The sequence below is a fragment of the Chelonoidis abingdonii genome, chromosome 1 (genome assembly GCF_003597395.2).
Source record: "Chelonoidis abingdonii isolate Lonesome George chromosome 1, CheloAbing_2.0, whole genome shotgun sequence".
NCBI lineage: Eukaryota > Metazoa > Chordata > Testudines > Testudinidae > Chelonoidis > Chelonoidis abingdonii.
Window position 1 is genome coordinate 291,250,074 of NC_133769.1, and position 25,335 is coordinate 291,275,408.

Below are 25,335 nucleotides of genomic sequence, written 5' to 3' on the forward strand. Positions count from 1 at the left end.
GTTTGATGTTTTAATATTTGATATTTCTTTGCCTTTATTTGTGTAAATGGTCTTTGATACTGGTACTTGACATGGTCACAGTCTGAACAGTGATACTAGAATGCCATTACAAGATTTTCTAGGGAATAATTGTTACTAGTGATTACTTCAAGCATGCATGTGACAGAATCTCTTCCAGTAATGTGACTAAAGCCTTGTTTGGAGAGGTGAGCGATGCAGGAGTAGGGCCAAATCCCACTAGTATTGTATGATTATGGTAAGCAGTATTGGCCACTACTTACTGCATTGGCTGAGAATACCTGTGTGTGGAAAGTAAAGCAATTAACTTACACTCCAGTCACCTCAAATTGTTGCCTCATCATTAGGAATTTATCCATTTGAGCTTCATCATTCTGCTTCATACATGCTGTTGACTATTGGATCCCGAGGAGAAAAGATGCAAGTAGAGCAGAGGTAGGCAAACTATCGCCCACGGGCCACATCCGCCTGGCAGGACCGTCCTGCCCAGCTCTTAAGCTCCTGGCCCCTCCCCCGCTGTCCCTTCTCCCCCACAGCTTCACTGCTGCATGGGCAGCGCTCTGGGTAGTGGGGTTGCACACTCCTGCCTGGCAGCGTGGCTGGCTCTGTCCGGGCAGCACGGCTGCCAGATATGCTGCTGTGAGCAGCATGCTAAGGGGGTTGGATAAGGGTTGGGGGGGGGTCAGGGAGCAGAGGGTGGTTAGATGGGGCAGTCAGGATGAGGGGGAGGTCGGATAAGCATGGGAGTTCTGGGGGGCCCTCTCAAGGGGCAGGGGTGTGGACAGGGAACTGGCAGTGGGGCGGGGGTGAATAGGGGATGGGGGCCAGGCTGTTTGAGGAGGCACAGCCTTCCTTACCTGACCTTCCATACAGTTTTGCAACCCCAATGTGGCCCTCAGGTCAAAAAGTTTGCCCACCCTGAAGTAGAGGGAGGCTCCATAAGTATAATTAAAAGTGAATTGCCCCCCAGCGGAGTTAATTTTTCATCCTATGCAATTATAAAGAGAAGTGTGAAATGGGGGGGTTAAATGAAGGTGGATAAAACAATGCGTACAAAAACCACTCCAGGTAGTGTCTTATCTCAATCAAAAATCAAACAGTATTGGTATAAAAATGAATAATAGTATCAACCTTAAAGCAATGTTGGTTGAAAAAGGGAAACACTTTGAAGTAGACAAGGCCTTCCACTGAAAATGTTCAGTCCCCAGTGAGTGATGACAAAGCATTCTCAATTTCAGGGAGCCAGATGTGGCTCAGACATTTAGAGAGGATCAGACACATCAGTTTAGTTGTCTTCAGGAAACACTAAAACTTTTTAAAATGAAACAGTCTTTCCCCCATAAGTATGAAAGTCGCATATTTACCCACACTTCTACCCAAAACATGCCCACCTGAAACATCAACTTTTTTAAAAACAAAAAAACACCATACCTCAAAGGGAGTAGGGCTTGTCTCCCAGGAAGTCCACTAGAAATATCACTATTGATTTTATATTGAAGATGTTTATAATCTGCTTTAAGCAATATTGAGGCTCACTCACTTTCTGCTACTTTCAAAGCGTATGTGACTACTTCAGACTTCTACTTCAAGTTTTCTTTTTGTAGGAGTTGACTTAAATGCTTCAAATGTTTAATTTACAAACAAGTTGCATATACTCAAATGCTAGCATATTAAGTAATCTAGGTCAATTTGTAGTAACACTAAAATGTCTCTTACTTTGTCATATCACTATCTGTAAGTTGAAGGTTTTGGACGTTAGCTAAATTCATCAACTCCATTTACTTTGCTGGAATTAACAGCATTAAATGTGCCCTCTTTGTATTTTTGGTAGGTCTAGTTAATGAAGTGAAGTGAAGCGAAGCAAAGCTTTGGTCATTTTGGACTTCTCAGTAAAGCAAGCCAGCGTTAAAACTTCCAGAGTGCAATTGCTATGCATTGTGCCAAATGGTGGCATGTGACACGCTGGGCTACCTACCCACCATGCATCACACTTTGCATTGACACAAGCACTCCTGGTAAGTACATACTGTGCAGACCCAAGCATGCACACCAACAAGTGCCAGGCTAACTTTGGCAGCTGTACACGAATGTAACTTGTATCAACCAAAGTTCCTAGTGTAGACGTTGCCTGATATAGAGTGGTTAGATAGTGTCTAGGCTGTGGAAACATCAGTCAGTGGCAGGGTAAAACCTGCCAACTGAGAACGGTCAGATATTCCTCCAAAGCTGCCTAAAGCAGAGACGCCTTCTCCCCCTCCCCATCATGGATCTGTGGCCCTCCTTACTCCAAGGGAAATTTTCATGTTCCCAACCTAACCTGCTCAAACCATACTTAATGAAAGGCAGGGAGGCAAGAGTAGAGTTTCAAACTGGTGAATTCCTGGTGTTTGTCTATAAACAAAATAAAAGTATTCACTAAAGATTCAGTTCACTAAACATAAGGTCTTATCTAGCCTAATTTCAATAACTTGTGTAGCTGGGCTGCTGCTGCTACTTCCTGTAACAAACCCAGAACATACCGCCACATAACAAGCTTTCCTTGGCCAAGTATCCTGTTGGCTTTTGTTTAACTGATGTGTGCGGGAGGAACACTGTGCTTAGCCTGGCTGAAAATTGTATTTGTTGTTTAGAAGCCTATGTTTTAGGCTCCCAGTTTTTTAAAATAGGGTTTTGCATTGATGCAACACTGCTTGTTCGACACAGTATCAGGATTTATATGGCTCATGGGAATATGCAGAGTAGTTACATTAAATGCAACTGTTTTATCAAGGATATTAAACCCTCATGCTTTAGGCCTCTCAGGGTGAGAGTGATTTTCCAGGAAGCTGGTTTTCCTATAGCTGCCTGCTGCAGGGTGTGTCTGAAACATCTGGGACTAGCCTTTTAAAATGACAGAATACTGGATGAGGTGGACCACTAGTCTGACAACTATATTTCTGTTCCTATATTGCTGAAATTAGTGCTAATCACCCCTAAGGCCTAAACAAAGGAGACAAATTGAAAGATCAAAGGAGAGGAAAGGCAGGGGTGGATAATGTGGGAGTCACCTATAACTGGTTGTTGGTTCTCAACCTTGTCCCCCTCTCCTGGGCAGTTCCATACAGAAGGAAGCCATCCTCTGCTAGAAGTTCCCTTAAGTTCAGGCAGAGCCAGTCAACCTGTTCTCCTTGAGGCTCCTATAGGCTGGTAAGCAATGCAGCAGCCAGAGCTGCTGCTGCTGCTCCAGGGAAGTGACAAGAGATGGCTGCTGTTCTTCCCCATAGTACCACACATGATTTAAATACAAGAGTTTAAAAGTAGTAGTGTACTGCTGAAGGAACACACTTTAAATTCATCCTTAAATACATATTTTGTTCTTAAACTGTCACCATCAGTGGACAATGGACTGGATACAGCTACTTTAAACCAAGTTATGTCCCACCTGATTGTGGCCTTCCTGCTGCAATTTGAAAACACTATCTTATAGTTTAAAAGATAACCTTCAAAATGTTACCCAATGTAATTATTTCTATGTATAGCTTTAGATAACAGCTCTAAAATGTGTGAATTGCTCCTATTTATGCTAGAGTCTACTGAACATAGTTGGCAACACTAATTTTTATTTGCTAGTCTCTAGAGTAGAATCATCAAGCTAACTGTACTATTGTTGGAGGCAGTGGCAAATACTAAGTGAAGCAGCTACTTTGGAATCAACATGCCCTGCTCCAAACCTGCCCCAAAATAATAATAATAATAAAAAAAAAAAGTGGTGCTTCCATGTACCAAACATCAACTATCTTGGGCTTGCAACTTCCTTCTATGGGCCAAAAATTCTAGCTATCAGTCTCTAGCTTTTACTTGGCAAGTTCTGTAATACATTTCACTAATTGTCTTAAATTTGCTAGTTCTTATACAGTCAATGTAAAATATACTGAATGTTAGGGGAAAGTGTAGTAATTGTAGCAGTAAGAGGGAAACAGTACTGTATAATTCAGGTCTAACATGGGCTCTTATAATCAAACCCTGGCAGCTCTACCACCACTGCTATGTTAGCATATTCCATAGCAAAGTGTTCATTTACATAAAGGAATAATGCTACCCACTATTATTAGACCAAATATTTTAATATTAACCATTTACAAGTTTTGATGTTGCTTCTGTAACCAGTCACTTGTTCCAAATGTTATGCTTATAAAAAGCACCCAGGACCTTTTTCAGGGGAAAAGGCAATATGCTGTGTTTGTTGGAGATACAACAATTAGCATATGCATTCAATCACACACACACACAAACACTGTCCCACCAGTTGATGTTATCATTATCAGTCCAGAGTCTGGAGCAACCTAGCGACCAGCTAGCTTGATCACGGGTAGGAAGGAGCCGAGTTCTGTTGGTCACGACACGATCCTCTGGTGAAGTCTTGGCAGGATTAACCCAAAGTTTCATGGCAAAGCACCCTGTTTATATAGTAATCTCTCTTCATTAGGACCAATGAGTTTTGCATTATCATGCTGTATTCAATTGCTGTTTGACAAGTGCTTGTTTTCTTATATTGTTTTCATCTTTATCTTGGTTCCTTCATCAGTCTCTGGGGGAGTTACCCCATGCTGGTTTTGATCACAGCTATCCTGTCCCGATTGATAGGTGCCTGCTTCATCTTTAGAGTTATCAATCTGCCCTCCTTTGACATCTCAGTAGGGGCATGTTGCAATCTCCTGGCACCTTTACATCTGTTCTTGGTTCCTCCCAAGAACAACTGGTCCAGTGATGGCCTTCACCCTTATCTTCTAACACACACTTTCCTCATTCACACACAAAACAGGATTGAGTTACACAGAACATTTCAACAGGAACATCAAATTGCAACACAGGAGAAAACAATCATTGCATTCTTTTACCTATTTCAAAAATGTAATTTTAAACCTACAACAAAGTGGTGACCCTAAATGTCTCTTACTGCCTTGAAATCAGCTTCAGACAAGATTCTGGCTGATGCATCTTTACCAATGGCACACTAGGCTATTCCTTTTTGGTTTCAGAAAGGGTGGCCGGGAGAATGTGGTCAAATCATATCATACATCAATACATAAAATACACGCTTTATTCTTCATTCTAAATTATACAAAAAACAATAAAATCCTAGTACTACACAAACAGACTGCAAACTCAAATTAGATGCGATTATTCCTCTTCTATCAATACCTATCACCTCAGCAGGTTACCAATAGCCAAGTGTTCAGCTGCTAACTCCCTAGAACCATAATCAGATTTTGCACACTTAAAAAAGACAATGTAGCTACGAGATGTTAGAGTGGGAATAGTGCCCTAGCTATTTAAAGAATTACAGCTGAAAAAGCATCACTAAAAAAGCTTCTCTACAGTCACTTGCAAATTCAGAGCTGCAGAGGACCTACTGCTGGATATCCCAAAGTAACGATCTGTTCCCACTTAATACTTCACTGCTCTAACTGGAATGGTACCTTTAATGCAGATATCTGTCCACTGCAGCCTGTGTAGTCAGTGACATGCATATTAAGCAGGCTATTAAAAAGCACTAGTAAGTTTAATGCTTTTAAAAAATGTTAAATAATTAAGATTATTAATATTTTAGCTAAATCTAGCTCCTACAGCTCTCTACAAGAGAATCCATCTCTTGCATATGAAAAATACTAAGTATAATACTTTTTAAAAAGCCATACAAGTGCTGTGGTCCTTAGGACTATGGTACATTGATATTGATCTTATTTATGCCTAAATCAGGCTTTTTTTTAAAGAAGTATGTTAGAATTTTAGTAGTAAGAGGATGCATCAAGACTTCTAGCAGTACTCTGAGGGCCACCCTGTGCCTATTCTTGAAGGTGGTGTGGGTTCTTTTATAAAAATGAATTAATGCTCTTTTGTTTCATATTCCTTCAACTCTGTGAATATGAATTTTTGAAGGCATCACAGCTGGCCAAATTCCTTCACAAACAGCAAGCTTAAGTGGAAACAAATCTCAAGCACTCACCTGAAAAATCTCATTTACTTTGGGTTAAGTTGAGAAGAAAATAATCATTACTGTAGCTCTTTGAAGGTGAAGGTCCCTAGCAGCGGCCATGGTGCACCACTTAAAGTGTGTATGTAGTGGAGGGTCAGAGATTTCCCCCTGCTCAGGTGTCCCCCCCCCCATGCCTTATCACACTGACCCTTAATCCCCACCCTGTCCAATCTGAGTGAATAGCATGGAAAGCCTGTGTGTAAGGTCACAGCACCACTCATGTTAGGCCCAGCTACCTCTCCATCATGAGTGAGTGGAGCTGGGACTTGGCCACTCACGTTTGGTCTGGCCAAAAGTGGTTCGGCTATGGCCTTGCCGGCCCTCCTCACTCCCCACAGCATATGGGCCCTAGCATGATTTGTGTTGGCTAGTCAGTTCCAATACTACTTTCATTTGGGTAAGAGACTTAGGCTGTTTCTGAGGGGAGCCAGCCTTATCTATGCTTTCTTTAGTAGTTCTGGTAAGGTGTCAGGCTGTCCACAAGCAAAACACAAACCGCCACCTTCTAACAAAGGAGTCATCAGCATGACAGCTGTAATCTACCAACAGCTCTCAACCCATTTCCATGTCTGCTGACTTCCTCATGTTCCAGGACAATTGGTCCCAGTTCCATCCTTTCAAATATGAAATGTACAGCATTCCAATGAGTATAAGGTACATTTTTGATGGAGTCAAGCTAGCAACCCACTGTGTCTGCTGGTAACCAGCTCCTGTAGAGTCCTCTCTTTAAGAAGAAGCAGATGACGTGCAACCATGTGGCCAATGACAGGTCCAAACCCTTGAGAATTCTGGGGCTGTAATGCAGCTAGCAAGAAAGGGGACTCTTTCTTCACCCAAGGCAGGGCAGAACAGTCATTGAATAGCCATATAACCTACACCTAATGAAATAATTACAAACCAACCCGTCTATTGTCTTCATTAGGTAAAGAGATCTCTTCATAAGTTATTTTGATGTAAGGGGACTTCATAGGTAAAAGCCAGTAGTCTAAGTTGTAAAAGAGGTAAAACTGGTGGTTCAAGACAACCTGATCTACTATTTTTAAGACATTCAAGAAGAACTCTTCAACAGACTGAGGAGGTTTGAATGGATAGTAGAAATCTCTTATGGCTCCAGCCACTGTCTTGTTTCCTAGAGGTCCAAAAATAGATGTTTCATTCCCCAAATAAATGGGTTCTCCAGTAAACAAAGTAATGCTGGTGTAATTTGTTTTTATCTTATTAAATATAGCCCCTAAATCGGCCAACTTCTGGTATGTTCTTAATATAAATTTCGAGCATTCATAAGATTCAAACCACACTACCGCATGCTTGTCAGGACTTGCTCGAACTGTCCAGGTTTCATAGTATATCCCAGTTTCGTTGTCATATTGTACCCATTTTGCCATTTGGTTAAACATTGTTCCTGTAAAATATAGAAATAAATAGGATATGTCCATAAGCATTATGGAAAACAATACTGACAAATGCATACAATTCATAGATTACAAAGCTAGAAGGGACTATTGTGATCATCTAGTTTGACCCGGTGTCTAACACAGGCCATAGCACTTCCCCAAAATAATTCACAATGAGCATGCCTTTCAGAAAAGCATCCAAACACCCACCACAACCCTTGGTAAATTGTTCCAATGGTTAATTATTAAGGCTATGATTTTGTCATGAAGGTCGCAGACGTCATGGAATTCTTGACTTCCAAAGAACTCCGTGACTTCAGCCCCGTCGGCTGGGAGCTGCAGGGTCCTGCTGCCTCCCGCAGCGGCGGGGAGCTGTGAGGTACTCTCACCACTGGAGGCAGCAGGTCCTCAAGCTCTGAGCCACCATGGGCAGTGGGGGTACCCTGCAACTCCCAGCTGCTGTGGGCAAGGGGAACCCACAACTTCCTGCTGCCGGGGAGGGCAGGAAGGGGGACTCTGCAGCTCTCTGCCCCACAGGTGGTGGGGTCCCAGAGCTCCTAGGCACCTTGCAGCTGTCCAGCTCCTTCCCATTTTATCATGAATATTTTTAGTAACAGTCAGGGACAGATCATAGGCTTCTGTGAATTTTTCTTTACTGCCCCTGACCTGTCCATGAGTTTTACTAAAAATATTCATGACAAAATCTTAGTCTTATTAATTATCCTCACTGTTAAAAATTTACAGCTTATTTCCAGTCTGAATTTGTCTAACAAACTTCTAGCCATTGGATTATGTTATACCTTTCTCTGCTAGACTGAAGAGCCCATTATTAAACATTTATTCCCCATGTCAGTCCTTAACTTTCTCTTTGTTAAGCTAAACAGACTCAAAAAAGTCAATTACTATCAGGCACATTTTCTAATCCTTTAAACATTCTCGTAGCTCTTCTCTGAACTCTCCAATTTGTCAACATCTTTCTTGAACTGCGGATGCCAGAACTGAACACAGTATTCCAGTAGTGATCACACCAGTGCCGAATACAGGGATACAGACAGAGGTAAAATATAGTGTTATAAAAACCAAGGTTCCACTATGTATGCATTTAAGGATTGCATTAGCTCTTTTGGCCACAGCATCACACGGGAGCTCATATTCAGCTGTTTATCCACCATGACCCCAAAACTTTTCTGGTGTCATTGCTTCCCAGGATAGTGTCGTGCATCATGTAAGTATGGCCTATATTCTTTGTTCCTAGATGTACACATTTACATTTAGCCATATTAAAACACACACTGTTTGCTTGCACACACTTTATTAAGCTATTCAGATCAGTCTGAATCAGTGATCTGTCTTCATTATTTACCACTCCCGCTATTTTTGCATCATCTACAAACTTTATCAGTAATGATTTTATGATTTCTTCCAGGTAACTGATAAAAATATTAAATAGCGTAGGGCCATGAACCTGTCCCTGTGGGATACCACTGGAAACACACCCACTCGATGATGATTTCCTGTTTACAATTATATTTTGAGACCTATCAACTAGACAATTTCTAATAATTTAATGTGTGCCATGTTAATTTCATATCATTCTAGTTTTTAATCAAAATGTCACATGGTTCCAAATCACATGCCTTACACAACTCTAAGGGCTTGTCTTCACTACTGTGCTAAATCGGCCGCCGCTGCAGTCTTGCCTGTCTCATCCATTCAGAATGCTCTTGCAAAGACTCTTTTCCTAGCCTGTTCCTTGACCACATCACCGCTCTCTTCCCTCCCCTTTCCCTATTGCATCAAACATAAGCTGCTGATTTTCACTTGTAAAGCCTTTAACTGCCTATCCCTACACTACCTATCCATCTCTCATTCACTAGCCTCTAACTGACCCATGATACCAGCATCCATCACTTACTTGTTAAATTTTCAGATAAGCACCTGTGCTTTCTCCCATGCTGCCCCTCACTGTTTCAGAGGGGCACCCTATACACACCCAGAAAGCCGCTTCATTGTTCTCCTTCAAATCCTTCCTTTAAAAAAGCCTCTTTGCCTCAAAGCCCACAAAAAACTTGACAACGGTTTGCGGAGACCACTGCCTGTCATACTGACCAATATTGTCTTGCTGTTTCCTTGTACTCCCCTGTCTGTCTGAATCCACCTGTTTTCTCCTGTTTGTACTTAGATTGGAAGCTCTTTGGGGGCAGGAACTGTCTTTTTGTTCTGTGTTTGTACAGCACCTACTGCACTGGGGTCCTCCTGGGCCATAACTCGGGCTCCATAGCTGCAATACAAACAACAAAATAACCCAATTCTTTTATCACTGTTGGTTGAAATTTTGGAACTGCCTAGGATTCAGGTTCATAATACAGTCATAAATCCTGTATTAACAGCCACCCTGCCATTGTATGCTGCACAGAGAGGAATTTTAATTACACTTCATATTCTTGGAGTGTACTGCAGTATATATCGTGGGATGGTGTTTCCCTCTCTTTACAAGGCTGAGATTTTTATCATTAAATAAAAAGCGCTGCCCGCAACAAACTTATTAAAAGATTATGCATGAACTGGGCATGCAATTGAAATTATAAAATTATCTTCTTTACTTTAATGTTTCAAAACACATGCCCTTACTAGCAACTCTGTGCCCCTTTAAAGTGATGTTCAAATATTACAAAATGTAAATCCCCAAACTGGCAGAAGCTACCCAAAAAAAACGTTCAAACCTACCCACTGAAGAAATTCAACCCACGCACATTTCTAAGTTAAAGTCTGAGGGAGTAAAAATGCCATGCAGTATTTTCTGAAGGTCAACACACTCCGTCGTCCGAGCAATGAAAAAAGTGATTTCCAGAGCATTCTCCTATCACAGTGAATATACCAGAAAGCCACAATTGGACAAGCAATTCTGTGGTGTTAGGAGTCCAAAACTGCAGACTCTTGGTAGTGCTTATTTGCTTAGTTTTTGCAAGATTGGGCCCCAAAGTCATCAGGACCAAAACCTACAAGAAGGTCCTACAGAGGTCTGTCCTCGATCTGACACTATTCACTATTCTCACCAGTAACTGCACACCGCACCATGGTAACACTAGCTCAGGAACCAATCCATGCAACAAACCTCGATGCCAACTCTGCCCACATATCTACACCAGCGACACCATCACAGGACCTAACCAGATCAGCCACACCCATACCCGTTCATTCACCTGCACGTCCACCAATGTAATATATGCCATCATATGCCAGCAATGCCCCTCTGCTATGTACATCGGCCAAACTGGACAGTCTCTACGGAAAAGGATAAATGGACACAAATCAGATACTAGGAATGGCAATATACAAACCTGTAGGAGAACACTTCAGTCTCCCTGGCCACACTATTAGCGACCTTAAGGTGCCATACTGCAGCAAAAAAACTTCAGGACCAGACTTCAAAGAAAACTGCTGAGCTTCAGTTCATCTACAAATTTGACACCATCAGCTCAGGATTAAACAAAGACTGTGAATGGCTTGCCACCTACAGAACCAGTTTCTCCTGCTGGTTTCACACCTCAACTGCTAGAACAGGGCCTCATCCTCCCTGATTGAACTAACCTACATTATCCTAGCTGTGCTTGCATATATATACATGCCCCTGGAAATTTCCACTACTTGCAATCTGACAAAGTGGGTATTCACCCACGAAAGCTGATGCTCCAAAACGTCTGTTAGTCTAGAAGGTACCACAGGCTCTTTGCTGCTTGATGGATAACGAGTCTCGTGGATAAGGGAGAAGCGGTGGATGTGGTATACCTAGACTTAGTAAGGCATTTGATATGGTCTCCCATGATATTCTTATCGCTAACCTAGGCAAATACAATTTAGATGGGGCTACTATAGGTGAGTGCATAACTGCTATAACCGTACTCAGAGAGTAGTTAAAATGATCCCCAATTCTGCTGGAAAGGTATAACAAGTGGGGTTCCGCGGGGTCTGTTTTGGGACGTCTCGTTCAATTACTCATCAATGACTTAGATATTGGCATAGACAAGTACGCTTATTAATTTGCAGATGATAACAAACTGGAGGGATGCAACTGCTTAGGAAGGACAGGGTCATAATTCAAAATGATCTGACAAATTTGAAGAATGGTCTGAGGTAAACAGGATGAAGTTTAACAAAGACAATGCAAAGTGCTCCATTTAGGAAGGAAAACAGTTTCACATATACAGAATGGGAAGAGACTGTCTAGGAAGGAGTACAGCAGAAAGGGATCTAGGGGTTATAGTAGACTAACATATAAATATGAGTCAACAGCGTGATGCTGTTGCAAAAAAAGCAACGTGATTCTGGGACGCATTAACAGGTATGTTGTAAACAAGACACGAGAGTCATTCTTTCCCGCTCTACTTCTGCACTGGTCAGGCCTCAGTGGAGTATTGGTCCAAGTTCTGGGCACCACATTTCAAGAAAGATGTGGAGAAACTGGAGAGGGTCCAGAGAAGAGCAACAAGAATGATTAAAGGTCTTGAGAACATGACCTATGAAGGAAGGCTGAAAGAACTGGGTTTGTTTAGTTTGGAAAAGAGAAGACTGAGAGGGGAGTTTTCAGGTATCTAAAAGGGTGTCAGCAGGAGGAGGGGGAAAATTTGTTCACCTTAGCCTCTAAGGATAAAACAAGCAGCAATGGGCTTAAACTTCAGCAAGGGAGGTTTAGGTTGGACATTAGGAAGAAGTTCCTAACTGTCAGGGTGGTTAAACACTGGAATAAATTGCCTAGGAAGGTTGTGGAATCTCCATCTCTGGAGATATTTAAGAGTAGGTTAGATAAATGTCTATCGGGGATGGTCCAGACAGTATTTGGTCCTGCCATGAGGGTAGGGGACTGGACTCGATGACCTCTCGGAGTCCCTTCCAGTCCTAGAGTCTATGAATCTATGAAAACAGGGATAAACCTCCCTCTTAGCATAGGGAAAATTCACAAGTTAAAACAAAAAGGTAATCTAATGCATTTCTTTTCTGCTATTACTTACTATTTCTGCAAGACCAGATGCTTAGTTCAGATATACTTAAGAAGATGTAATTTCCCTTCCTGGTTTCTTGGCTGGCTCCGAGAGACACAGACCAAAACCTTCCCCCACAGATTTGAAAGTATCTTCTCCCCTTATTGGTCCTTTTGGTCAGGACCCAGGTTATCTGAACTTCTTAACCCTTTACAGGTAAAAGAGGAATTAACCCTTTATAGGGTAAAGGGGGATTTTATGCTACCCTTAGCTGTATGTTTATGACAGGAATATTTCAATAAAAAGGAGGAGACTGGTCAAAAATGCCCTAAAGTCAAAAATAAAGGCAGTTAAATCCTTAGATATGGCAAAAGGAAACAATAGCAGAGTCTCAGAAGGCATGTATACCTCTGAACAAAAAGGAACAAGGAAAGTAAAAAGGCAACCAGTCTGGCTAAATGGCCAGGTTAGAGAGGTTATTTGAGCCAAATAGATCTTGCCAGATTTGAAATCGAATCCCAGTGAAACCAATAAACACGCACAAATTACAGCAAGCAGTATGTAAAATGGAAATTAGAGAGGCTAACATGGATTCTGAAAAGCAAACAGCTAAAAAGGTATAAAAACAAATTGAAATTTTGTAAGTCTATTAGAAGTCAGAAGCCTACAAAAGAACTGGTGGTCTACTGAGTCAGAGGAGTGAAAGGGAGCAATTAAGGAGGGACACTGCTGAGAGAACATATGATTCCTTTGTCTCAGTCATCACCATACAGGATGCCAGGGAGACCGTTACCTCAGACCTGTTCTTTTCTGGTAATACACAAGAGGTACTACCAGACATTGAGGTGTCAGAAGACAAGGTGATGGAGCAAACTGATAATTTATAAAGCACCTAGTCACCAGGCCCAGTGTACGTCCAAGAGTGCTGAAGAAACTTAGTATGAAGTGGCACAGTGGCTACCAAAAACACACAATCATTAAAAAACAGTTAGTATACTTTGGACAGAAAGGTGATATCTATGTTAGCGGTCGGCAACCTCTAGCACGCGGCTCGCCAGGGTAAGTACCCTGGTGCGCCGGACCAGTTTGTTTACCAGCCGTGTCAGCAGCTTCGACCGACCGTGGTTCCCACTGGCCACGGTTCACCGTCCCAGGCCAATGGGGGCGGCAGGAAGCCGCGGCCAGCACGTCCCTCGCCCACGCTGCTTCCCACTGCCCCCCTTGGCCTGGGACAGCGAACTGCGGCGCATGGGAGTCGCAATCCGCCGAACCTGCCGACACGGCAGGTAAACAAACTGGCCGGGCCCGCCAGGGTGCTTACCAGGGCGCTGCCCCCGACCCCGCTTACCCTGGCGAGCCACGTGCCAGAGGTGGCCGACCCCTGATTATGTTTTAAGAAGGCTCCAAGGCTGACCCAGGGAATTACACACCAGTAAACCTAACAGCTGTATTTGATTGAAATGATAATTAAAAACCAAATAATAAAACATCTGGAAGATCATGATATAATGAGGCCTAATCACAAGGTTTCTGCAGAGGGAAGCTGTCTCAATAATCTCTTAAAATTCCTTAAATAGGTGAATAAAGTAGCGGCAAAGGAGAAAAAACTGACATAAATTACTGACTTCAACAGCCTTTCAAGAAGGTCCCTAACAGGAACCTACTAAAGAAGCTAATTAGCCCTGGGGTAAGAAGCAAATTAGTGTCATGGATCAAAACTGGTTAGCATACAGAAACAAGAAGTAGACATAAATGGTCAATTTTCATCATGGCACAAGGTTAACAGTGGGGTACCTCAAGGTTCTGCGCTAGGTCCAGTGAAGTTTACTACATTAACAATCAGTAAAGGATGCAAGTAGTGAGGTAGCAAAATTTGGAGACTTTATAGAGTTATTTAGGTTAGTCACATCCAGAGATGGCTGTGATACACCATGATAAATAAATGGAAAGTACAACTGCAGACGAAGGTCAGTATTGGTACATCCAAAGTAATGCACATTGAAAGCGGGGAAACTGAACTACCTCAGAGGTTTCAAACGCAAATGACCACGAGGGCCACATGAGGGCTAGTTCATTGGTCCGAGGGCCACATCACTAACACCACCCCTTGCTGCCCCCAGCCCTGCCCCTAATCCACCCCTTCCATGAGGTCCCGTCTATTCGCACCCCTTCCCTGCCCCATTCCAACCCCTTTCCTGAAGTCTCCACCCCAACTCTGCCTCCTCCCTGCCCCCAGAGGGTGCATGAGGGGTGTCGTGGGGACTCAAGGCAGGGAGTTGAGGTGCAGCAGGGGGTTGGGGTGCAGGCAGGGGGCTCAGGGTGCAGAAGGGGTGTGCGATGCAGCAGGGAGCTCAGGGAAGGGAGCTGGGGTGCAGCAGGGGGTTGAGGTGCAGGCAGGGGGCTCAAGGCAGAGGACTGGGGTGTGGGATGCAGCAGAGGGTTGGGGTGCAGGCAGGGGGCTCAGGGCACGGGATTGGGGTGCGAGATGCAGCAGGGGGCTCAGAGCATGGGGTTGGGGTGTAGGGTGCAGCAGTGGGCTCAGGGCAGGGAGCTGGGGTGCAGGAGGGCTTCGGGTTCCGAGGTGGGCAGCAGCACACACCAGGGCCAAGGCAGGCTGCCAGCCCCGGCCCCACTCTGCTTCAGGAAGTAGCTGGAACCATGTCCTTGTAGCCCCTGGGGAAGGAGGGACGCAGGGCTCCGCACGCTGCTTGCCGCACCTCCAGGTACCTACCTCCCCCGAAGCTCCCATTGGCCACGGTTCCCCGTTCCCGGCCAATGAGAGCTGCGGGGCAGGGGGGAGGCGGTGCCTGGAAGCAAGGGCAACACATGGATGGAGCCCTCTGCTCTCCCTCACACCCCCCCACCGGCCACAGGGACATGATGCCAGCCGCTTCAGGGAGTGGCATGGGACTCGAGGGGGGCAATCCTGCGGCTGTAGTTTGCCCACCCCTGGCCTGGAGATAGGCTGCAGGAAATAGTATCAGCGTAGACAGATTCATGAAAACCACTGCTCAATATGCAGCTGTGTTCCAAAAAGCAAATAAGGTTTTAGGATGTGTAAGAAATACTATACCACTATTAAACACTGGTGCATCCTCATTTGGAATATCATATGCAATACTGGTTACCCCACCTAAAACAGGGCATTGCAAAATTGAAGTGGGTTCAGAGGATGCTGACAAGAATGATTATGGGTGAGGAAAAATTCTCATGAAGAGAGGTTGAAAAGATTGGGATTGTTTACCTCAGGAAGGAAGGTAAGAGGGGATCTCATACATGTGTATAAGATAATAAAAAGTCTAGAGAAGGTTGATCAGGAATTTCATTCTCCATGTCTCACAATACAAGAACAAGGGGACAGTCAATGAAACTGAGAAGTACCAAATTCACAACTGATGAAATACTTTTGCATACAATGAATAATTAAACTGTGGAACTCATTGCCACAGGATGTCACCAAGATGAAGAATTTAACAAGAATTAAAAGAGGGATTAGGCATTTACAAGGATAACAAGAACATCCAGTGTTATAACAATCAATGCTAAACATTTTTGGAAGGGATATAAAACTTCATGCTTCGGGGCTTAAGCCAATCTCTAATTAAGAAGTAGGAGGCAATCATGGGGGTCAGATTATCCCACATCTCCCTACTGTAGTTTTTTTGCACCTGCTTCTGAAGCACTTGTTGCTGACCATTGTCAGAGACAGGAAATTGGAGTAGATGGACCATGGACCTGATTCTGTCTGGCAAGTCCTATGTACACCCAATTTGCACATGTACATACAATTATACAAGATACATGGTAACAGAGATTCAGGTCAAAGATGTATGAGTGTCATCAACATGCTGGAGCACTACAACCCAAACCATCTGACTTTCTCCCCAAGCAGATTCACATATGTGCCAGAGAACAGGGAAAATGGAACGGAGTCAAGGATTACCCTTCACAAAAGTCCCTTGGGAAAATGAGCAACCTGCCAAAACGACACTACAGCATCTCCCCAAGAGGAAAGTGCCTCACAAGTGATACTCTAACCACTCCTGCTAGGACCCACAGGAAAGGTCAAAAATACATTATGATCAACAGTACCAGAGGCTACCAACAGATATGAAAGAACTGGTGTGGATGTCTAATCAATATGGAGGAGGCACATGTATTTATTAAATTAAGGCTCTGTCACATTATATGGGCTGCTTTTTATTGAGCAGCATCAGTCAGATGGAATCTGCAGACTCCAAGGTTGAGGTGCCAAACTGATGAAAATGGAAGGGAACTTAGGTAGAATAACACATCACGTTAGCGTTTGAAACACATAGGTCTGTAATTTTAATCTGATTTTCGCTGCTTAGAAAGAAAAGCAGCCTGTAGAGTGTGCCAGAGACTTAGCAAGCTAGGTGAATATACTGAATACTTCTATACATTTTATTTAAAAGGAAATAGATTATTGTATGTCCTTTGCATGCAATTTGTTTAGTATTTGTTAGGAAGAGTGTTATTTCTATCCTAGCATTTCAGTTTCACACTGAGGAGCTGTGATGAGCCCATAACATAGACTGAACCAAGAAGCTATTTTGGTGAGCTATACAAAAAGACTAATTATAATAAATACACCACTTGTCCTGCAATATGTGATAGATAGGCCTGTTATTGCTACTGGGATTATTTGCAGTTTTAGGATACAACAGTTGGGGGAAAAAAAAAAAAGAAATGAGTGACTGTAGCTGTTCTTGAGAGCATTTCCTTTTATGTCTTATTTATTGGGTCAAGAGCACAACACAATTCTCTCAATTTTTCCATTTAAAAATTCATCTGCCACTTCACAGCAGGAGGTTGTGTTCCAGCACAAGTGTATGAAAAGAGGCCAGAATGGTTCAGCTGTTTTGCTATTTTTACACTCAAAAGACTCCACTATTCTTGCAGAGGTGCTCACGTGACATACCAGGCAATTCTCACTTAACAGTATCTTTTTAGCATAGCTTGTTCAAAGGACAGTATTACCATATCACTTCCTATATTAAGAAAATTAGAAGAGTAATATTTCAATTTCAAATTAACAGCTTTAGTCACCCTGCACTGCAAATGACTCACAAAAAGTGAGTGGAAAGATACTGTCTGACATGAACATGAGCCTGTCTTAATATATTATGGTATTAGTGTCACCACAGGATTCTGAAATCTACCTGATATAGTGGTCACCAGAACCAAGGTCCCATTTTCCTTCCAGTGTACATCATCTATTCCTTCATAAAAGCAGGCAGCTCCCTGATTACACCAGAACGGTGCATCCATGTCAGGCCGGAGATGCGGAAATGTGCAGTTCCCAAGCTGGAAGAGTTCATACCATTCCATTGTGTAATTTTTGCCAGTTAGAGAGCTCTTGAAGCCAACAGCATCATGCATAATATTCTGAGGAAAGATCATGAACACAAAGAAAAACAGTTTTGTAGTGCCAACTTCACTTTCCATTACTTACCTAGTACAGTAGTTTAGAAAATAGGATTCTGTAAAATGGGATGTACCACACTAAATTACACAAATACTGATTCACATCATACTTGTCTGTATCCTGCACTGACTTCCATTTGCAGCTTGTAGTAGTGGTGATTACGAGTTAGCTATTCAATCAGAGTTAGGCATCAAACTTCCTCTTATCTCTGCATATCCCCCCTCCAATACCCCAAATTGTGGGCCAAACATCAACAAACGAAGATCCTTTTGTAGACCCAATCCTGTACAAGGTAATATAAACCATTTGAAAACCTCAGTGTTGCCATCTACAAGCATTCAAAAATCATGAGTCAGGCCCCAAAATCATGGAACTACCTTAAAATTCATGCTGTTAACAAGAAGTGTTGGATTCAGTTTATTGGCCTTCTCATTTTTTACTCTCTAGAGCAGTGGTTCTCAAACTAGGGCCGCCGCTTGTTCAGGGAAAGCCCCTGGCGGGCCGGGCCGGTTTGTTTACCTGCCATGTCCACAGGTTCAGCCGATCGCAACTCCCACTGGCCATGGTTCGTCGCTCTAGGCCAATGGGGGCTGCAGAAAGGGCGGCCAACACGTACCTTGGCCCGCACTGCTTCCTGCAGCGGCGAACTGCGGCCAGTGGGAGCCGCAGTCGGCCAAACCTGTGGACGCAAGTGGCGGCCCCAGTTTGAGAACCACTGCTCTAGAGTACACATATTTAAGCTTCCCTCTGCAATCATAACAGCTAGAAATTTACTTTAAAAAAAGGCAGCTGAGATTCTGTTGCATTCACATGATTCCAGGAGCTGAGGCTTTAAGAGAAACACCATATATTGTGAGACTTGTAACAGAAGTCGAAAGAGTTGGCAACACTGTTAGCAAGTGATCCACAGGGCAGACTGCAGCTGGTTATTCAGATCAGACAGATATCCATGTTCATACAAAATTTAATTCAAATCAGACTTTGTTTACTGTGAGATCTTATTTCTTCATTTAAAAAAACAAAGCTGTAGATGTTATAAGATTAACAAGATCTTTCCTACAAACTAGCCAGATATTTTGTCATAAAGGACTAATTCAAAGTGTTCTTTGTAAGTGATGTTAAAGTCAATGCAAATAAATACAAGTTAATGCACACACAATACATTTCCAATCCTTGGTATGTAAGGGCAAAAATACCACACTGGGTTCTTTTCCTAATCTGTCTTGAATTACTCCCATAACTCTTGTTTCAAGGTTAGCAGTTTTCTAGCCCATAGCCTCCAATACTCCACACAACTATGCTAAAATATTATAATGAATGAAGTCCTACTGTTGACATTTGCTGCTGAATTTAACTGATTTGAAACTAATACATTTTTGTTAAATGAAAACATCACCCTACCAAATGTCCAAGCAGATCCCCATATTTGAATTCCCACACTGGAGCTTGTAATCGATAGACTTCAATGACATCTTCATCCTTCATTACTGGAATGGGACAGCCAGTAGGACAGAAAGTGTAACGAGCTTGACAATAGGGATCTGTTTTCGGACGGTAATCAAAACGCCTACGTTTAAAAACAAAAGCAGGGAAAACTTTCAGTGTAGCTTCAGAGGAAAGGTAGCATGCCACAAAGACACTTATTTTAAGAGCCACTTTTCATAACAGCCTCTAATGGCCTGATTTTTAGAAGTTCTGAATACCTGGAGCTCCCCTTAAAATCAATGGGAGCTATGGGTGTGCAGCACCTTTAAAAGTAATAAGACCTCAACCCCAAAAAACACATATACAAATGAATTCATAGGATTACTCAGGTGCATGTTTGTAGGACTAAGGCGTAAAATTGCATCTTCAATATGTGAGTGCAAATAATAAAATTTAGATGTCTAATATGGGAAACAATGTTAATTGCACTGTAATGTACTCGCACACACTACACTGTGGCCACAAGATTAGAGGTTGGTTTAAGATCTGTTTCAATATTTGGTCCCAAGGGCTTTTCTACACAGGAAACAGCTATTCTGGAATAACCATTCAGCAATAAATATTCCAGAATAGCACCCCTGTAGACACTATTCTGGAATAAAAGTGACTTTACTCCAAAATAATTACTCTCCTCACGAAGTGGAGTAATTATTCAGAAATGAGATCACTTTTATTCTGAAACAGAGTGTCAATAAAAGGAGTTATTTTGGAATAGCTAAATTATACCTCAACAGCTATTTTGGAGTAATGATGCCAGTCAATTTCCCCATATAAAGAAGGCCTACGAATCTGAAATCCACACATTTCTTCCAGAGATTTTCAGCTCTCCCATTAAGCCTCATTCTAGGTAATCATACCTTGTTTTCATAATAACTGAAAAACAGACTGTACATCAGGGGTCGGCAACCTCTGGCACACGGCTCGCCAGAATAAGCACCCTGGCGTGCGAGGCTGGTTTGTTTACCTGCCGCGTCTGCAGGTTTGGCCGATCGCGGCTCCCACTGGCTACGGTTCGCTGCTCCAAGCCAATGGGGGTGGCGGGAAGCCGTGGGCAGCACATCCTTCGGCCCATGCCACTTCCCACCACCTCCATTGGCCTGGAGTGGCGAACTGCAGCCAGTGAGAGATGCGATCAGCCCTCCAGACGTGGGAGGTAAACAAACTGGCCCGGCCTGCCAGGGTCCTGACCCTGGCAAGCCACATGCCAGAGGTTGAAAATGCCTGCTCTACATGTATAGTACTATCAATATAGAACATAAAACCATGATTTCTCCACTGCAAAAGTTCTCCAACGACCTTCACATTCTGTTCTAACTCATGCACTATATTTCACTTAGGTCCTGTTCCTCCTCACATTAAATTATAAACAGCATCCAAATCACACAATTTAAATATCCCCCCCCCCCCAGATATTAAATATGCTTATTTCAGTAAAGGTATGAGATGATCAGGCCCCGTATATGCTTCAACAAAGGGTTGTTTTTGCTTCAACAAGTTGGAAATTATAGGGCCTAATTCTGCACCCACTGAAGTCAACAGCAACCCCCGCACTGACTTCAGTGGATGGAGGAACAATCCCACAGTTACTATGTGTTTTGTTTCCTTTCTAGCATTCAGTGATCAGTCTTTGATACTAGGAACACACTGCCACCCCCGCTCCAATCCCCCATACACTCACTAGATATGGGAGGGCGTAGAGTGGGGTGTTAAATATTACAAGTCCTTCCCCACATAAGTCAGACAAAACTTCTACACGTATTACTATCCCTTCTCCCAAAATCCTCCTACAATCACATATACAATTCCATTTGTTTATTAAATGTACAGGCTATGGAGCAGGATTGAAACTTCCTACCAGACATAGAATTTCATCTATGTTCAGTAGTAAGCTCCAGCTATAGAGGAGAGGAAAGAAATACAGAATTGAATCTTAAATATTCTTCCACTGTAATTTTGATTGCTGAGTTTCTTTGGGGCTTTTGTATTTGTTAATTTAAAATAAAAAAATAATCAACCAGATTAAAATTTGTTCTGTGGACTGCATATAGCTTAATACAATTAAATCAGTGAAACAGCTCCTGGCATTAAAGTTAAGCATGTGTGTTTTGCAGGACTGGAATCTTATCTATCTACCTTTAATAAAATTAATTAGCTCACATGCATTAGAGAGAGAGAGAGCATGTGTGTGAAAATATTTAACATATTTGGTTCACCGAAAACAGCTGCAGATGCTGAAAGGACAACCTAGGAAAAACAAAAAGTGGCTATGCAAAAATATCACCTTCAACAGATCAGCTCCCTGTGTATATTCAGAATCTTATCTTCTCACTTTATAACACTGAATATTTAAAGAAAAAAATTCTATGGTACAATTAACTTCTGTTAGCACTGAAGATTCCATACAACCATAGAACAGTGAGCAGGACTCTATATCAGTTCATGCATCAATAACGATTGTTAACTAAGTTACAATTACAAAATATTTTTGACCTGATTTTCTGAGGCCTCAGTCACCTGCAGTTCCTGTTTACAACAATAAGAATTAAATTATAAGTATCACTAAAAATTAGGGCACTTATTACTGTTTGTGGCCAAGATCCACAAGTTAGAAAGAACACAGCTTGATTTTCAGATTCCAGGTCAAGTCTACAGGACCTATTCTCTTACTTGTAAATTGAAAATTTGATAGGATGCCATGACAAACAAGGAATTACTCTGAATGATTTAAAAAAGAAGTCCCAAACTTTAAATTTTTTATTTATTTATTTTTTTAAAAGGTTCAGTTGCAGCCAGTAGGGAATCGTTAATACAGATTTATAGTCTCTCTGGAAATCTGAGTTTTAAATGGAAAGCATGTCAGGTGCTTTAACTATATCACTATTAACACCTCATTATGTACAATAATGAAATGTGAGGATGGACTCTACCAAACTAAAACAGGTATCAGAAAAAAGGTGTCTCACTTAAACAGTCCGTTGGCAAACTAGATTTATTAATGTACTAGAACTAGTGAAAAATTGCTAAAATGGTTCAAGGAATCCTGACGCAGATGCTCCAATTTTTAGGGCACTTAAACAACACCCTTAGAAGATGGAAAATCACTGTAGAAAAGAAATCAATGGTGACCTCAACATCTTTCAACACTCTGCAGTTTTCAGGCTTGCGCTTGACTCATTACAAAATTCCTCAATATAGACTGCAATTTTGAAAGCAAAAACCAAAAAAGCCATCTTAATTAGTTACACAATATTTCACAACACTTTTTGCCAACTCAAACCAGTGAAGCCCAATGACTTCCTGGAGTTATAAAACCTGTTTTCAGAGACTGCCCCTGTTTTTTTGTATTTGTTTAAGAATCTACCTTTTATAGGCAGAAAAGGGAAGCAGTTGCAGTTTCTATGCTTAAACAGTTCAGAGATGATTTATAATGTGCTGTACATAAGAATGGCCACACTGGATCAGACCAATGATCCATCTAGCCCAACTAGCTCATTCCCTTTGAAGCATTTGACACCAGCCACTGTCAGAGGACAGGATGCTGGGCTAGATGGACCATTGGTCTGACTCAGTATGACCATTCTTCAATTTTTTAAGGCTTTGACCAAAACTGCAACTTGCAAAATGTTACTCACTTGTATAGTCTCAACTGATATAAGTCAGCCCTTTGATTTCAAAAAGAGCTACTTGGACAAACAGAGACTTCTCCTGGGATTAGCCACTTCTGCAATCAAATCCAAGGGGTCACTGTAGTGCTGCAGGCTGACACTCAACCTACGCCTTTTTAACCATGTGATCCCCCTGAACAAGGAAGCTTTAAATTGTCTGGTTTACACACACTCACCCAAAGAGGAGAGGGAAAGAGGCTCTGAATTAAGTGTCTAAAACCCCAAAGTGGGAGTGATACACACACACAGAGTGAGGCAGCGTTGCTTCCTGTGCAGACTACCAACTCACCTGTAAGGCACAGGCCACGTGCGCTGCTGCTGGGGCTGGGATGCTGCAAGGGAGGCAGGCATCCCAACCACTAGAAGCAGCAACAGCAGCAGCTCCCGGTGGCAACCGACCCTCATCCCTCGGCGCAGGCCCTGGCCGCTGCTCCGGACGCCTAACCGCAGCGAGCGGTCCCAAGCGGAGATGAAGCAGCTGCCTGGAGTCCGCCCGTCACATGGGCGCCGTGACTCAGCCCTGGCAAGGGCGGGGGAATGCTACTGCCTCGATTTTCCTTTCGCTTTCGGGCTCCTTTCCTTCCTCTGGGCTCAGGCTGCGCCTCCCCGCCGCCCTCCACTGGTCTCCACCACGTGGCCGGCTCAGGAAGTCGGGGGGAGGGGCTGTGGTTTGGGGACTGGGAGGGAGCAGACTGAGCAGAGCCGGGATGGGGGTGGTGGCACCGTGCACTTGCCACCTTCTTGGTCAGTCTTTGGGCTTCCAGGCTGGTGGTGCGGTGCCCCAGCCGAGGGGCGGGGGGGGGGGCGTCCGGCTGTGTGATGGCTGTACCTTGAGTCGGCCGGGCGCCAATTTCTGCTTATTATTATTTATTTTGTATTTTAGTAAAAGCTGAGCTGTGTGTGGCTCTCTCCTTCTTGGTGTTGGGGTGCATCTCTGGTGGTGGTGCACGTGCACCAGTGGGGGCTGCGAGGGGGGACACTTGGGGGGATTGTGTGAGGGAGGGGGCAATGAGAGGTGTTGCCTGAGGGGGACCTCAGAGTGAGTGGGGGGTCGGGGGGGGGAATATGGAGGCAGAAGGAGGAGAAGGGGTCCTGCCCCCCCCCCCCGGCAATGTAATGAGGAAAATCCCAGGGAAGGGGCTAAAGGATCCTGTTTCGGGGGGAGAGTATGAAATGGGGGGGGGGCAGAATCTTGGTCTAATGAAGGCTGTAGGTGGGTATCTACATTTTGAGGCAATGTTGGGGGATGGACAGAGCAGAGCAATGGGGGGATTACCTGTGGGGGTCTGGCTGGGCACTGCGGGGTTTATGGTGGTCCTGGCTGGGGTGGTGGGCTGTTAAAAGTCCAGTCAGTGGTGCTGCAGTGCAAAGGCAAGCTAGTTCCTACCGGTCCTGGCTCCGCGCTGTGCCCTGGAAGCTGCCAGCAGCAGGTCCAGCTCCTACGCAAGGGGCCACAGGGTTCTGCGCACTGCCCCCTCCCCGAGCACTGGCTCCGCACTCCCATTGGCCAGGAACCATGGTGGTGGTGCCTGGGGGGAGAGCAGCGCACAGAGCGGCCTGCGCCCCTCCGCCTAGGAGCTGGACCGGCTGGCTGCTTCCAGGCGCAGTACGGAGTCAGGACAAGCAGGAAGCCTGCCTTAGCCCCCCTGCTCCGGGAGCCACCGGAGGTCAGCCTGCACTCCTGACCCAGCCCTGAGCCCCTTCAAACCCAGAGCACCCTCCCACACCCTGAAACCTTCCCCACCCCCCAGCCTGGAGCCCCCTCCTACACCCCAAACCCCTTGTCCCTGGCTCTACCCCAGAGCCTGCATCCCCAGACAGAGCCCTCACCGCCCCTACAACAGCCTGGAGCCCCTTCCCACACCCTGAAGCCCTCATTTCTGGCCCCACCCTGGAGCCCGCACCCTCAGTTGGGGGGACATGGGGGTCTGGCTGGGAAAGTGGGGTGGAGGAGGCACATGGGGCCCTGGCTGGAGCAGTTGGGGGATGTGGGGGACATTGGTTGAAGGAGGCATGTAGGGCCCTGTCTGGGGCAGTTGGGGTGAAGGTGCATGGGGCTCAATAGCAAATGAATTGTCTGGCCCATCTCACCCCTTCTCATATGAGGAGATGGGGGGTTAATTGGGGGTTAATCCAAAATAGCAAGCAGCACAGAATAACAGGGAGCAGGGTTGGCCGGTACTAGATTTTGCCCTCCATTAAATAGCTAAAAATTCACTTTGAAAGGTGCATATCAGCGAAGCAGCAGCGGCACAGAGCCAATGTAGGGCTGCAAAGCAATAGTGATTCCCTCTCTCATGCAAAAGGCTGAGGATAGTTTCCTGGTTGG

The 25,335-nt window shown here is 43.9% G+C and overlaps 1 protein-coding gene across 1 annotated transcript; it reads right to left on the reverse strand.

The window, feature by feature from the left end:
* Window positions 1–4,102: 4,102 nt before the first annotated feature.
* CLN5 (CLN5 lysosomal BMP synthase) lies at window positions 4,103–23,609 on the reverse strand. Its single transcript, XM_032799899.2, has 4 exons — window positions 23,296–23,609; window positions 19,258–19,423; window positions 17,591–17,816; window positions 4,103–7,436 (listed from the first exon to the last, which is right to left on the reverse strand). The coding sequence occupies exons 1-4, from the start codon at window positions 23,409–23,411 to the stop codon at window positions 6,925–6,927; spliced, it is 1,020 nt and encodes a 339-aa protein (XP_032655790.1). The 5' UTR covers window positions 23,412–23,609; the 3' UTR covers window positions 4,103–6,924.
* Between the last annotated feature and the right edge of the window lie 1,726 nt (window positions 23,610–25,335).

Bases quoted from the DNA above. Each gene is read 5' to 3' on its own strand.
- CLN5 (XM_032799899.2), bottom strand. From the start codon at position 23,411: ATGAGGGTCGGTTGCCACCGGGAGCTGCTGCTGTTGCTGCTTCTAGTG. The intron at 19,424-23,295 runs GTGAGTTGGTAG...TTTTAAACGTAG, and splicing joins ACGTGGCCTGTGCCTTACAG to GCGTTTTGATTACCGTCCGA. The intron at 7,437-17,590 runs GTAGATTTCAGA...TATATTTTACAG, and splicing joins TCTGGTGACCACTATATCAG to GAACAATGTTTAACCAAATG.